At 29.0% G+C, this 16,100-nt stretch overlaps 4 protein-coding genes across 4 annotated transcripts; 3 read left to right on the top strand and 1 right to left on the bottom strand.

Annotated features, from left to right (window-relative positions):
* Positions 1–5,287: 5,287 nt before the first annotated feature.
* Positions 5,288–7,302, top strand: OCT59_016049 (uncharacterized protein; the record flags this gene model as incomplete). Its single annotated transcript, XM_066132218.1, has 1 exon — positions 5,288–7,302. One exon carries the CDS (start codon positions 5,288–5,290, stop codon positions 7,157–7,159), a length of 1,872 nt encoding a protein of 623 aa, XP_066003227.1. The 3' UTR covers positions 7,160–7,302.
* A 4,284-nt stretch (positions 7,303–11,586) lies between these two features.
* On the top strand, positions 11,587–13,164 carry OCT59_016048 (uncharacterized protein; the record flags this gene model as incomplete). Its single annotated transcript, XM_066132217.1, has 3 exons — positions 11,587–11,748; positions 12,199–12,391; positions 12,485–13,164. 3 exons carry the CDS (start codon positions 11,587–11,589, stop codon positions 13,162–13,164), a joined length of 1,035 nt encoding a protein of 344 aa, XP_066003226.1.
* A 2-nt stretch (positions 13,165–13,166) lies between these two features.
* Positions 13,167–14,085, top strand: OCT59_016047 (uncharacterized protein). Its single transcript, XM_025324449.2, has one exon. The coding sequence runs from the start codon at positions 13,213–13,215 to the stop codon at positions 13,606–13,608; it is 396 nt and encodes a 131-aa protein (XP_025185940.2). The 5' UTR covers positions 13,167–13,212; the 3' UTR covers positions 13,609–14,085.
* Positions 14,086–14,892: 807 nt separating this feature from the next.
* On the bottom strand, positions 14,893–15,232 carry OCT59_016046 (uncharacterized protein; the record flags this gene model as incomplete). Its single annotated transcript, XM_066132216.1, has 2 exons — positions 14,893–14,915; positions 14,992–15,232. The coding sequence occupies 2 exons, from the start codon at positions 15,230–15,232 to the stop codon at positions 14,893–14,895; spliced, it is 264 nt and encodes an 87-aa protein (XP_066003225.1).
* Positions 15,233–16,100: the final 868 nt, after the last annotated feature.

Here is a 16,100-nt window from a genome sequence, read left to right as displayed (position 1 = left end):
ATACTTCACAAATATATAGATAATACATACCTCTTTACTCAATATATGAGGCGACAAAATTCAATTAGGAATTGAAAAAATCATCAGGACCGGAAGAAGCAGAGTTTGACAACGTTGACATTTTAGTCATTTTATGATGTTATCACGATCTTGTCATTCCAAAAAAAAACAAAGATCGTTCGTCAGACACACCAACCCATTAACCATACTAATCACACCACCACCACTTCAACCCATAAACATACCAACCACACCACCACACCAACCACTCCAACTCATATCGCCAACCTTTTGAAAAATCTCTGACGCCCAAAGAAATGTTCGTAATTATTTAATATTCTTTTCGTTTCCATCGAAAGGAAATAGCGATTTTCTCATCCTAAATTGCAAATACTTGAAAATATTTCTTTCAATTTCTGATCAATTGTTGATTGCAGATTTTTGGATGAAGAAACAGTCTATTTTTATATCTGTAACTTTCTTATTCAATAAAATATTGTTACGTTATCGTTATACGCACACATTTAAAAGAAAATTTTACGATTTAGTACGTTATAAACAATTAAAACACATATTTATTAATGCTTGCTCTTGTTCAGCAGATATAGTTAACCCATAAACTGTTTCTACTGAACACTTCGTAGAGGTGGCAAGCTTCGTTCAGGCTTACCTGTTACAACCAGTTTACAATTCAAGGACAGTGACATATATTAATTAATAATACTTTAGAAGAAAATGATTGATTATATTAGACACGATCACAAATATCTTACCTGGGTACACTTAACAAAATAATATTAACTAATATATGTCACTGCCCTTAGTGAACAAGCTACAAAATATCAAAAAATAAAAATAATATTGGGTCTAATAAGAAAAAATTGAGTAGAGGTTTTCTTATCTGTGCCTCTTCTGTTACTGACTTATTTCTTTTATGTCGAATTATTAAAATTACAACTAGAAAACGGTTGAAAAACTAAAATTTGCGATTTCATTGGGAGACGATCACGTGGCGGACAGAGAAATTCACGTGATGATTTTTTTTCATAGTGCGTGGACATATATTGTCCTTCGCTTCTCTCCGGACAATAATTAATCGTGTGATTAGTAATTATCAGTGGCGTAAAACCGTATTACGCATAATTTCAGCTAAATTGAAATCAAAAATAAGTTCATCAACATAATTACTCATAAGTTAACCACTATAATAATTTGTAATAACTAATATTAAAATTAATAAAAAAATAATTTTTATATTCTGCATATGAAGAATACGATAGAACTAGGAGCGCTCTATCTCAAGCATGGTAAAACAATATGTATGACAGGCTTCTACGTGGTTTAACAAAAAAAAAAAAAAAAAAAAAAGATCATAAATTTGACGTTACGAAAATCAAGAAATTTACTTTTCTTAGCTTTATTAAAAGTAAATAGTAAGCGTATATTGCGTATATCTATTTATATTTATTTATTATTTCAAAATAAATTTGTTGAATTATAAGTCATAAAATTTTTACTAAAAATATCTTTTTTAATTTGAATTCGGTCAAGATAACGTAACGCTGAATAAAACTTCGATGGTACTTCTGAATATTTTGTACCATTGACCGTAAAAGCAAAAATTCATTCATTCATATCTATCTATATGTATTCAATTATTGCACCATGAATGGTGGGCAATAACTTAAACCCAAGAAGAACTATAATCTTTCTCAATAATAACAACTCATTCAAAAATGCCTTTATTTTCAAGTACCATTATTTTGCCCGCGTACATAAGGACAGTTTGTGGTACGTACAACTTTTCCATTACCCCCAATAATAAGTTTAGATTTACGTGTTGATTCAATTAATATTCGAACCTTAATTTAATTGAAGTCAAAAAATTTAATCAATCAATGAAAATTGATCTTTGCTTTGTTTTAAATTGATTGGCAAAGAGAAAATTTTGGCCAGACGGGTTGATGGTTTTTCGATATTCATTCAACCATCCGGCCAAAAATGACTTTTTTTTTTAATAAAAAACAATTAATAATTTTATTTAATTTTTTTTTTCTTTTAATAAAAGCGATTAATAATTTATTTATTTATAAAATAAAAAATATATTTTTTTTAATAACGGGTGAATTAATTAAAGAAAAAAAATTGAAATTGAAAAATTTCGGCCAGACTGATTGACCACGTTTACGGTTGATCAGATGATCAGACTGTTCAAATATGGGTTTGTATGCCGAAAGATCATCTTAGAATCTATAAAGTTTCTCTCCTTAAACTCCTTCCTCATTCTTAACTCTTTGTGTCATAAATATTTATTTATTTTTATATTTTAAATTGTCATAAATATTTATTATTTTTATATTTTGAAATAACAATATGCTTTTTTTTAAAAAAACCCCCCGGTAATTATTAAGTAAACAATAATACTTTTATAATATATTCGCTTCTTTCGTAACTTTGAAAATGGAGCGAAAAATTATTAAGAACATTATATTGGCTTGGGTATCTTATCCAGTCGTATCAGTAATAGTTTGTATGTTTTCAAAACTCACTTTATTATCAATAATATTATTTTGATTTTTTTTTCAAAAAAGAAAAAATTTTTTTTTGCGAATTTTTTCTTTTAAAAGTCTTTCCTTACCAGACTTTTTATCTATTGTATGGTATTGTATCATCTTATTCATCTTTCGGACAATAAATCGTTAATGATCAAATATTAAATTTGTTGACTTGATGATTAACAATCTTTTTTCTATTTAGCTCAAACCGATGCTCTTTAATCAAAACCAAAAGTTCCTTTAAATCCGATACGAGTGTATAAGGTATCTTTTTACCTTCTCACTTGTATGTACAAAAATTTGACAGGTCTCTTCAATAATAATTGAATAAAAAATTCTTAGTAAGTAAAATTTAATATAACTTCTCCTTAAGTATTGGTACCATATAAGACCCAATATATCGATATAACTATAGTTGAGATTTTTCCGAATGATAAAATTTTCTAAAAAAGAAGAAGAGAATTTTTAAAAAGGAAAGAAAAAGAAAAAAAAATCGATAAATATTACTCAAAAAAAAGATATTTTTCGACGAAATTTTGCTTTCTTTTTTAGGGTTCTTTCGGCTTTAATTAATTCAGCGATGAATTTCTCATGGATGCAGTTATTTGATCTCATTGGAAATAAGTTTTTGGTAAGTTTCTTTTTTTGCAATTTTTTTTTTCCTCTATTTTTCCCTTTATATTTTCTTAACGAACTTTATTAATTGTTCATTATTTTCTTTCTTTTTAGGCGGGTTTTCGGTCTCCTTGGACATATAGCTTCGGAAGTTGACTTCCTGGATTTTCGGCTGATATTGAACGGCACTTGTGCTTTCTCTTGTAGATCAGAGTCATGGAATGAATCAGTAAGTTTCAGAGCATTTCATTTTACTCAGTTATTTTTTTTTAAATTTATTTTGTTTTTTTTCTAAAAAAAAAATTGATTTTTTTTTGTAGGTATCGGTAGAGTGAGTTTCTCGGGTCCTGAATGATAGGATCGTTTAGAAACCTTCTTCTAAGTTTTTTTTTAAAAAATTTTTGTTTTGGAGAAACTATTTATTTCTCCTTTTATCAACTTTGTAGGCTTCGTCTTCGATGATCGGGTTTGCTCCTTGGGTAAGTTTCGAATTGAAAAAAAGAATTTTTTTTTAAAAAAACATTGCTAACGTTTCGTTAATATTTTTTTTTTAAGTTCCAGGTCCGATTGGATTCTTTCTGTGAGTTTTGATCCGAACTATGAAAAAAACAAACATTTTAACGAAACGTCGCTAATGTTTCGCTAATATATTTTTTTTTAGGTTTCGGGTTCGATTGGACGACTGGATCCTTCAGTAAGTTTGAATCAAAACTTTAAACAAAGAAAAATTTTTTTTTTTTAACGAACCATCGCTTACCATTACCGCCACTAATAATTTAGACGAGAATAGTACAAAAAAGGTAAGCTTTTTAAAAAAAAATTGCATTGCTTAGATATTCGCTTTTAATTAATGATTGGATATATCTAATTACTTCTTTTTATGAATTTATTTGATAGAAAAATTAGCAATACTGGTTTTTGCTCTATCAATTTCATATAATTATATTCTTTCTGACGGAATGTTTTTTAGCCTAAAAATCAACGATAACAGTATACATTCAGAACAAATCATTGAAGAAAAGGAAAGATTGTGAGGATGAAGAAGAATGTAGTGTGTTGCTTGATGAAGAAAACGAAGCTGTCCTGATAAAAAGCATCGATGAAAGCGGGCTAAAAAGTGAAACAAAGCTACCTATCTCAAACCCATCTGATATATCCGAATATAAACTGTCAAATGGTAGTGATTTATTGAACATTTTTAAAAGGATCAAATGAATTACCCCAAATGCAGTCGAGTTACTACGTAAGCTTTCACTATGATTTAATATCTGTTATATTATAATGATCTGATCTTTGTACTTATTGCATGTTTATCATCTATAACGTTTCGTTGATTAATTTTTTTTTTTTTAGGTTTTTGGTTCGACCTCGGTAAGTTTGAATCGAAACTTTTAAACAAAAAAAATTTTTTTTTTATTAACAAAGCATTGCTAGAAAAAATAAACTACTCTTTTACAACCACTCATAATACTTCAAATTATTAACATCACTTTTAGCAATTGGGCGCGTTTGTTATTAAAAATATTCTATACAGAAATCCTTACCTAACCATCAAGTGATCATCATAAATTAATCACGAACTGTAAAACATCACTTTCGCTTTATAACTCATTAGTTTTGAAATCTTAAGAAATTGGTATCCTGACGCATCGCAAAAAATACTAATAAATAATATAATTTTATAAGATGAATGAATTAATTTTTAATGAGCGAGATAAACAATATTAAATTAATAAACGTGATTTTTAATTAATTTATTTTATTGGGTGAATTTTTAGAAATAAAAAGTAAATAAATTATAAATTATAAATATAAATAAATGAATCATTAGCTGATATTAACTAAATATAGTAATAACTTCTATCAACATGTTCTTTTTAACATCCGGATAAATAATTTAACTATGTCCAGAAAATTTTATTTATATATATATATATATGGAGTCATTAAGTCATTGTCATTACATACGCCAATCTTTTTTATCTGCATTGATTTGGAAATTTATTTAAACTAATTTGGAAAAATTAAAATATTAATATTTTTGAATATTAACCCTGAGAATTTTTCGTTTATAATTTTTTTAAAATAATTTTTATTATTTTTTATAATTCATAAAAATGTCAAAGTGGTTCTGCCTGAAAAAAAAATCAAAAAAACGGGCGAAAGCCAAAAGTGCTGATACTATAACTTCCATTACCCCTTCACGTTCTAATGATACCGAAAAACTAAACCTCACTGAAGAACGTCTGAAATTATGTGCTGATGAGATAAATACTTTTTCTTTTGAAGAAAAGCCAATAAACATAAAGGTTGAAGATTCTAATACGACATCTACCTCTATCCCCTCTTCATTCGCATCTGATTTAAAAAAATTAAACATCACTGAGGAACGTTTGAAACGTTATGCTGATGAGGCAAATACTCTGTCTTCTGATACAACAATAACTTCTAATACAGAAAATGAATTAAAGACTAAAGTTACATTTTTGCGAGAAAAGGCTATATCCAAAACGCTCAATAACATCAAACTCTCAATGAAAGTTGATCTTTGCTTTGTTTTAGACTGCACAGATTCTATGGAGCCTTTTATTGCTGCTGCTAGAGATTGTATCATACAGGTGACAAACTACATTAAACATACAAATCCAAGCATTGAACTTCGGGTCGGTTTTTGTGGTTATCGAGATCATTGTGATGGAGATGGTCGTCTACAATTTTTAGATTTTACCGACAAATATGAGCAATTTATAACATATATGCAAAGTGTATTTCATTACGGTGGCGGTGATGCTCCTGAGGATGTTCTCGGAGGTCTTAATGAAGCAATAACCAAAATGGATTGGAAAAATGGTACTCGTGTTCTTCTTCACATTGGTGATTATCCACCACATGGTACAAAATTTACAGATTTGTCAGATAGTTATCCAAATGGTGATCCACATGGCCTAACCGCAGAAAATGTCCTAGAAAAGATGCAATCAAAAAATATCCTTTACTTTTTTGGAAAAATTACAGATTATACTGAAATAATGCTTCAAATATTCCGTGGTATAATTGGTGAATTTCCAGTATTTGATCTTATAGGAGGAGATCCAATTAAATTAATTGAAAAATTTATTAAAGCTACCTCAACATCTATTACTTATGCTGTTTCAATGACCAGTACTATTGGAAGCGACTCCAAGGATCTGTATTCTTTTCAACGAAAAAAACTTGATATGAATCCAAATGAGCCTGATTGGATTATTCTTCCGTTACAAGAAGGAATAGTTATGTGGTATCCTATTCTCGATACTTTGGACGAACTTAAAGACCCAAATTATTTCAACAAATCGAATCTCTTTTCTAGAAGTTTCTCCTTTAAGATTGCCTCACAACCATTTTCTGCAGGTGCTGAAAAATATGCTTACTTTGGTCTTGATATCGAAAGAAATCCAGCAAAAAAGATGGTGATAAAAGAATACCTTCATATTGGGCGAAATGATTCTTTTGAAAAGTATATTGAGGCGGTAGAAATCTCTACAATTGCATCTTTTCTTTCTACAGAATTTAATTTGATTACAGAACGAAAAGATCTTCCTAAAGTAAAATTTCTCAATGTAAAACTTTTACGTTGTGGAACTATCGATTTTAGTACTCGATATTATACTATTGAACCAAAATTTCATAATATAGAATACAAACGATTTAATGCAAATACTGGTGTAATTACAGAACTTCGGCCTATTCTTGAAGCTTTCGTCCATTTCACGTATGAATACACCAAAGGATACTTAGTGGTTTGTGATCTTCAAGGAATTGAACTTACTAATGAGTTCTTATTAACTGATCCAGCAATACATTGTGTTGATTCTTTAAGATTTGGAAGAACAAATTTTGGCAAAGAGGGAATCAATCAGTTGTTCTTGGCAAATCATAGATGTAATGATATTTGTAAACAACTAAAATTAAAACATATTAGTAATGGATTATCAGAAGATGTAGCATAAAGTCATATAATATTAAGAATTTATAGTTTGTAAATATTTTTTTTTTAAAAAAAAAATTATCTGAATTTTTTGATCTTTTATTAAATTTTTCGCCAAATGGTGATTAAAATGGTAAAATAAAAGCCATGATGATTGATGATGCAGAAATTACATGTAATATACAAAGCCATCATTTTACAAACATTTTTAGAATAAAGGCCTATGTTGAATCGTTCTCCACTCTGAGAGCATTTTCGTTGGTTAAATTATAAGACCTTCCAAATTAATTCTCTCTTTTTTTGAAAATTCAGATTAAATATATCACGTGACCGACATAACCAACTAATAGTTATTAAGCACGCGCCTTACACAAATGGATCATGTTCTACATAATCTGTTCTATAATTTAAAATTTTTTTTCATCGTTTATAACATAATGGTGTAGTTAGCCAGAAAACGGAACCGAATTCCTGATTACCGATCATCCGGACCCGGTTTAATCGCAGAAAATCCCCTGGAATTCCACGACGATCTATCCTGAGCCGGGTCCGGATCACGTTGCGGCTAATATTTTCCGGCTAACTACACTATTATGCTTATAACTCTATTTTTACCAATTCGCGTCCAGGTTAGATATCTAACTGGAACCCATAAATAAAAATAAAAATAACTCTATTTCCACCATCATTGCTGTTTATGAACAATAAAATAAAAATTTTTAAGACTTGCTGATTGAAATACGGGGTTATAAAATTAATGATCGGAAATATCTGTACAATTTATATAATGAAACATTGGCTAGTATTATAAAAATTTGATATGAATTTATCATTTTATACCTTGCAAAGTTAAATATATTTTGTAAGATTTTGTACCATGTGTTAATCCGTTAATTCTTTGTCAATATTAATTGTAAATGGTCAAACATGGTGTCATCCAGTAACGTACAAATAAAGACCTTTATTTAATGACATAATTACAAATTTTATGATAGAATTCACTAGGATGGACTGGAGGAATGCACGAAACTTTTGGAAACAAATTTATTAATCATTTAACTGATTTATTATGATATCTTGATCCACATCATGCAAATTGAAAAAAGCATGAATGTAATTTGCCAAGAGAAAAAGAAATGATTAAATAAAAAAAATAATCAATTTTATATATTACTACATATATGTTTATTTAATGTGTTTGTTTGTTTAAATTATGCCTCCTCCCAATTTTTTTAGACAAAAAGGACGTTAAATTAATTATTAATTTGAACGGCCTGGATCGGTCCCAGCAAAGACCAGCCCGGTCCTACTACGTATATTTTTTTATTCAATAAAATATACAAATTTTGTGTTTATATACATTACATTGTTCAATAAATATGTCTATTTTTAGTTTTTTTAGTTTTTTTCGAAAATCAAAATTTTCAGATAATTTTTTCACACTTCAAAAAAAATTCAAAAAAAAAATTCAAAATGAATTTTTTGTATTTGAAAATAATTAATAAAATGCGTTACTATTTTTTTTTTTTAAAAAAAAAATGTTATAAGATAGTAGGCTAAAAATGAGTCATCATCATGTGATCACCAAGAAAATTGATGAAATACAACCGAGTTGCCTTTAAGTTGATTACAACAACAACAGTTTGGAAGTCTATGTAAAGAAATAATTAGTTAATTAGAATCCAAATATTCCCATCAGTCCGGTAATATTTTCATAGATTATTATGTAATAAACAAATTCAAACTCGCGGTAAAGTTTAAATATTTTGCTATTATAAGATGAAAGAATACAACTTCAAAGTTATATCAGCTTATTTGAATAAATATATACGAATCTTTATTAATATTATAAATACACTATTTTTTTAAAATTCGTTGTTAATAATATAATTAAAATAAATACTGTACATCATTATCCATAAATACACTCTATACACTGTTTTTTTTAAATAAATAAATTCATTAAATTAATTAAAAAAGAAGGAATAACTATTTGTTGGAAAAATGATGGCTTACAAAATTAGACAGCAAGCAGCCCTCAAGTTGAAGGAGAAAATTTCAAAAAGTCGAGAATTTGAGTGTGTAATAAAGCACGTCAGAACCTACAAAGCCATGTTCGGGAAGGTTATAAGGCCGCACGGTCATCATATATATTATTATGCTTTAACAACGAAAACAAGATGATGGATGCAATTTATAAATCGGCGATGGAAGATATAGGAGAGTCGTTACAGATGAAAAGTCAACAAGAATTATTTGGGAAAAGCGAGCAATACATTTTTGACGGGTCAAAAAAGAAAGTCAAATCCAGCAAGTACCATGTCTACACAACTGTCAGACGACTTACAAATGGACATTGAGTCATATTTTGATGTGGAGGATAAGTTAAAAGATACAACAACAATGCCAGCGCCCACGCCGATTAAAGTCATCACATATTGGAATGAGTAAAGAGATTGTAGAAGAATTTATACATTTAAATGAAGATTTTAGTAAAAGATTACCAGTGAAACCATCAATTACAACAAAACCAAAAATACAGGAAATCTAAGTTTGGACAATTCGGATGTAAAGAAAGAAAAAAGAAAAAAAGAAGGCAATTACTCGTGCAGATGTAGTATCGGATTCAGATTATTGATTTTTGAAGTTTAATTATTAGAGTTCATGTAAAATATACACAAATCCTAGTAAATTTTCTCGCTATGGCGATATCGCTAGTCCTTAAATGTCATGTGATTAGTGAATTTATCATGTGATTTTATTAGTCAATAAATTGTACAAATTAATTGTTTCGTATTCTATTAATACATTTCTCATTAAAACATTTTCTACTCTATTAATATATTCGTTTTATCCATACATTCTAATTAACTATCTCCAAGCCCAACCAATTATTCCAAACCAAAGTTAAATATTTTGTTCCTAGTTAAAGTAATGAAGTTCGTTAATATAAAAAATAACAGGGTATGTAAAACAGATACAACAATTACTACCTTTCAATTTTTCTGATAGTGCCCGACTTTCCCACATTTTTTGCAATGTCGTTGATTTCATGATTTAGGTTTACAAGCTTTAGTAGATGACTTAAATCTTTTAGTTCCCAACGGTCATCTTTTACCACATCTTTTTTCGGATTTCGCGACATTGGTACCAAAGGGTCAATATGAGTTATCGTTTATTTCATCTTCTTGATTTATTTCATTCAATTCTTCTGAATCTGATTTCCCAACTTCTGAAAATTCTTGTAACAATTTAATAAGCTGTTCCGAGTTAGAATTAGATCGTAAAGCCTTGTTAATGCTTTCTTATACATTCCATGTAATTTTCCATACATAAATTTCAGTACTTTGAGAACAGATATACGTACAACGACGGACAATGTCTTTCTCACGACTTACACGAACTTTAATGATCTGAAACCCTTGTTGTTTAGCCTAACCATCTATAAAGGCTTTGCAATCTTCACATAATTGAAATTTCTTTCTTGAATATAATAGTACATGTTCGTCCTTATTAGACAAGATCGCTTCGTTACAATCATCTAAAAAAAGTAAAATAAATAAAATAAAAAGAAGGGTTAGAAATGATTACTTCATAAACTAATTCTAACCCCAAAGCATCTATTCTAATCCTTAACCTAAACCCACTCTCCTTACCCTAACCTCCTTACCCTTACCTAACCCTAAGCTACTCCAGACCAACACCACTCTAGAGACAACGAACCTAACCTAAACCAACTATCATTACCCTTACCCTAAGCTATTCCAAAGCCAATACCACTACAAAAGCCGACGTTACTTTAAAGCCAACATTACTTTACCTAATTACATACCATGAGCAAATTCTAAAAGATGAATATTTTCGAATTCTTCTTCTTACATAAAGTAGGTTTACGTTAAAGGGAAAAAAATAAGGGAAAAAATAAATGAAAATAGGTATGGTTTATTAAAGAAAGTAAAAGTAAAAAAATAATGAGAGAGAAAGTAAACGTGGGAACGTGGTCGACTTGAAGTATAAATCTCATGACTACTACGTGAATCATGTGATAAACAGGGACTACGCATCCGCGATAAATAATAATTTCTATTTATTTATTTTTTATTTTTATTTTTAAAATATAGACAATGATGGGAGCCATACAAGTTTGTATTTTTTAATTTTATTTTTACTTTATTATTTATTATTTATACTTTAATTTTTTTATTACAGATCACGTGCCTTAGTTAGATCTTTTAGCATAGTATTCAAATTTTTTTTAGATAGACTTTTTAGGAAAAAAAACTCTTTCCCCTTTTTTTATTTTATTAGTTTTCCGCAGTAAATAGCGAAGGTTTTTTTTGAGTTTTCATATTTAATATATACTCTTAAGGGGAAGAGGCCCTATAGGGCGCCTCGGGCATACGACGAGGTTTTTAGTGTTCTTACTTTACCCATATTCAAGGGTTGGTTATGTCTTATCTCCCACGAGCAGATGACTTTGTTCCTAGACCCGGATACGACTATACACCTGTTGGTCCTGAAGACTTCATTTTTAACCATAATACAACAAACTCCTTATCACCCACTGAAGACAATTTGTCAGATACCCCTCCACTCTCTGAAAACCTTAAGGTTATTAGGCCCTCTCCTTCATTTTACAAAAAACAAAACTATATTTTCTCTACGAAATATGAAAAATTTCATGTGACTCCAAACCATAGAGCCGGTTATAACAAGATTTACAACTTTAGGCGTTCAAAAAGTTTCTTTTTTGAGCTGGTTGATCATTTACCGAACACCAATCAACTTCAATTGAAGATTTACACAAATGATTATCATATGTCTTCTGACCCGATTAATCATAATTCCACAAGTCAACTCCCAAATTTCAAATTTCAAATATCGAAACAGCTCACGCACTTTTTTTCCACACAAAAAGTTATTCCTCGACGATTTCAAGAAAAATTTTTCAGGCTTATTCGTAAAAAATTATTGGAGCGCTTAGATTTTATAGTATCACGTGCTCAAAAGAATGATGAAAATAATCACATGACTAAAACTTTTTTTAATTTTTCGTATAAGAAATATAGATTTTATTTTGGTATTTACCTCCCATGTAATCATAGTCATACAGTGGATCCGCTCAGCAATACCGCTGTGGCCTGTCTTACCCCAGCTCCTTTCACAATGTCATTTCACCATCACGCCTGTATTACCCATCACAAAAAATTGATCCTGTACTTTACTTCAAAGGATAACAAAATACCTGATGTCAGTAACTGCAAGACTTTCAAAGATTTCCACGCAACTCATATTTACAATAGATGGGCCAAAAAGAAGACATGTAACAACTTCTCGAATTGATTAGGCATTTCTTTTACCACAACGTATCGCGCTTATAATAGTAATATTGTAGCTAAAAAAGGACTCGATTTTATCTACGGCAAAGTTTATCGGAATTTTAGACGTACTCCTAGTTCATCTACAAAAGTCAGAAAAAGACAAGAGGCACGCTTCGATGCATCGATAAGGCATACTTTTCATAACGCTAATCTACAAATTGATGCTCCGATGGATGATAAACTCCGAGCTGCACAGCATCATATGCTTTTGTTTCAAGAAAATCAACAATTCAGCAAGCCTATTAAACATCTTCGTTACAAGAAAAAATTTATCATACCCAAACAAGATGATTATACCTTTCTACTCCCATTTCCTGAAACTAACACTATTCCTATAGTAGCCACGTCCGATTTTAGTCATATTGACAGCTCCGTTGTATCTCCACCCTTTGGTAATTCTACACCACCACCATCTGTTATTGATATTTTTGAAAACGTGCCACTACATTATATTTTGTTAATTCCAGAAGAACCCTTTTATGAAGGCGGTCTACACAATCAACCTTCTCGCAACAGAATTAGGAAACACAATCTGAAACCACTTACGGTTGGCAGTCATGCTTGGTTAGCCCATATGAAAGAAATTTATGATATCCATATAGAGGATACGAAATATGAACTGGATAAAATTGATGCTGGAATTTGATGGGATACTACTCCCGAAAAAGGTATCTACTGAGAGGATCTTTGCGGCATGATTATGGAATATACCACCGCTCAACATGATTATGAGTTAAAATTACTCGAAGTCTCATCTATCATGCAAACCGTGCCTGGATCACTTAAGAAAAGCAAACAAAGGAAACGAGAAAAAGAAATAGCACAGAAAAAACAAGAAGATACAGAAATCTTAGAAGAGTTATTTAATTGTGTCAAAACTATAGACCATGCTATATACATGGAATACCACAGGGAAGAAGTTGGTTTAAAATATCAGCCTTGTGCCCTTATGGAGGATCGAACACTCAAACGATGTGCCAATGATAACGGCAACTTAGACACTTTCTACGGTCATCATAAAAATAAAAAGGTTTGTATGATATCCACCTTAAAGGACTTGGAAATGAGTTCATCTGACAATATTATCTAGTATCTGTTCGTTCGTTTTATTATATAGATTTTATACATATAGTTTCTATTTGTACTATTTTAACAACTTAAAATAGTGTAAACCATTCCACCTCTTGCAGTATTTACAGGTGGCAACCTTATGGGTTGAAAGAAAAATACGGATTAGTGCTCGTCATTTAATTGATTTTATTTTTTTCTGGTGGGTACCTGTTCCTCTATTGGTAGTAATTCAGGATCAGTCTATATAACAAGAAGTATGGGTCCGTCCAGATCTTTGGGTGGATGATGGACTAAAGGTTGGGCAAGGTCTTTTAGATTCTATGTTCTCTTAAATAGTCTTTCCGGCTTTACATAAAATAAAATAAAATAAAATAGATAGACTTTTTAGTTATAGGGATATTCAATTTTTACCTCTATGTATTTCTAAAATTAATGTAATTAATGTGTAATCTATGCAAATATGATTCAATTAATAAAGAAATGCGTCACTAAAAAAAAAGGAATAACTATTTGTTTCCAATACTCAACAAGCAATTTGGAGAGTGGACTTTTGACCTTGAGTCCAAAATTTATTTTTGTATCAACAATCAAAATTGATTTACCCAATATAATATTCTTTACAGAAACTTTAAGTTTTCAAGTGATATCATTTCATTATCATTTTGATATCATTTCAATATCGATTTAATATCGATATGATAGTATTATCACTTTGATATCATTTCGATATTAAATCAATATCGAAATGATATCAAAATGATAATAGAAATGATATCGAAACAACATCTTTAAGTTTATGCTATATTTATGAATTTAAAGAATATTTTTTTACTTGATTTACAAATTTTAAACTTAATGAAATTCTATTACTTTAATGTCATCAGCTCTTTACAATGTATATAAAAAGTTTCAAATCATATATCCTGATCCTACAACACTAGGAATGGTCTTATATGCTTATATTTTTTTGGTAATTTGTATTTAATATAAATTGAATAAGTTAAAAAAAGAAAAAATGATTTATTTAAATTACAAACTAAGAAACTTATAAAATGTTTACTACTTTAGCCTTAGTGTTTAAATAATTCTAAATAAAATGGAAAAAGAGAATATATATATTTAACATTTGGATAAGCTATAAAAAAAGGGAGTTATTTAAATTACAAACTAAGAAACTTGTAAATATTTTACTACTCTCATCTTAGTGTTTAAATAAATTTAAAAAGAACAAAACAGGAGAATTTTTGTTGGATGCATAAATCAAATATCACAAAAAATATATTTTTTTAAAAAACATAAACAATTAGTTATTTTCATGTTTAATATCTAGATAATTAAATAAATTAAATCAATTACACTAAATAATTTGCGAAATTGCTTTTTTTTATAATATATTACATACCTAATCCGAATGACTTCATATTTTTAATTATACAATCGTTCAAATTATCACTTATTAGCATTTCTTGTAAATCTTCACTTTCAAGAATTTCATTCAATTTTTTACTAGTAAAATCAAGTAAGCGACTTGTATAACATGCTTGTGGATGAGATTCAGTAGAAAGGTTATTATGCTCAATTGGTGCATTTATAAATTCCATAACATTGCATTTTAATTTTTCATTAATATCCTTAGCTTTCATTTGATATGGAAGAAAAATCCATTCTTCAATAATTTCTAAAACTTCTTCAGAAGATGGCCTTTTTAATGGATTTTCATCCCAACATTTTTTCATTAAATCTACATAGCATTGTGGAGTATTTTCAATAATTTCAGGACGTTCACCCTTACAAATACTTAAACTAAGTTGAAGTTCATGTGCTCTATTATTAAATGGTGGCACTCCAGATGTAAATTCCCACATAATCATAGAAAAACCATATATATCACTAGCTGTAGTATGAGAATTACCTCTTAAAACCTCAGGGGCCATGAATGGCATAACACCATAAATATCATACTTTTTTAAAAATGATTTTGCAGGCTGACATAATCCTAAATCACTAATATAAATTTTATCTTCCTTATGATTTAAAATGTTGCCATCATAAAAATCACAATGAACAAGATTTTGTTTATGTATCTCATTAAGCCCAGAAATAATTTCATGCAACATATGTAATTTTTGTTTCCAATTATTTTTGATTATTTTTGTTAAATTTCCTCTTAAATTACCTTTGTTTGCATAATCCATTACTACCATATAATTTAAAGTATCTGGGTTTTTTGTAAATCCATAGAAATAAATTATATTAAATGATTTTAAACAACTTTCATGATATTTCCACTGTAAAAATAACAATATATTAGCATAATTAAATTATAATTTAGATTTTAAAAAAATAAATAAATAAATAATATATAAACATACTTCATTTAAAAATTCATTTAAATTTTCATTTAAATTATTGTGACATTTAAGAATCACTTCTTTAGCTTCACTATTATTTAACCAAGTAGCTTTGTATATAGAACCAAATCCTCCTTCATCAAGATATTCAATATTTGTA

This window comes from Rhizophagus irregularis, chromosome 24 (genome assembly GCF_026210795.1).
Source record: "Rhizophagus irregularis chromosome 24, complete sequence".
In the NCBI taxonomy this organism is placed as follows: Eukaryota; Fungi; Glomeromycota; class Glomeromycetes; order Glomerales; family Glomeraceae; genus Rhizophagus; species Rhizophagus irregularis.
The sequence above is the reverse complement of the archived record's forward strand: the minus strand, read 5'-3'. Positions and strand labels throughout refer to the sequence as shown.

Excerpts from the sequence above, each read along its gene's own strand:
- OCT59_016047 (XM_025324449.2), top strand. The coding sequence starts at position 13,213 with ATGATTATGGAATATACCACCGCTCAACATGATTATGAGTTAAAATTA.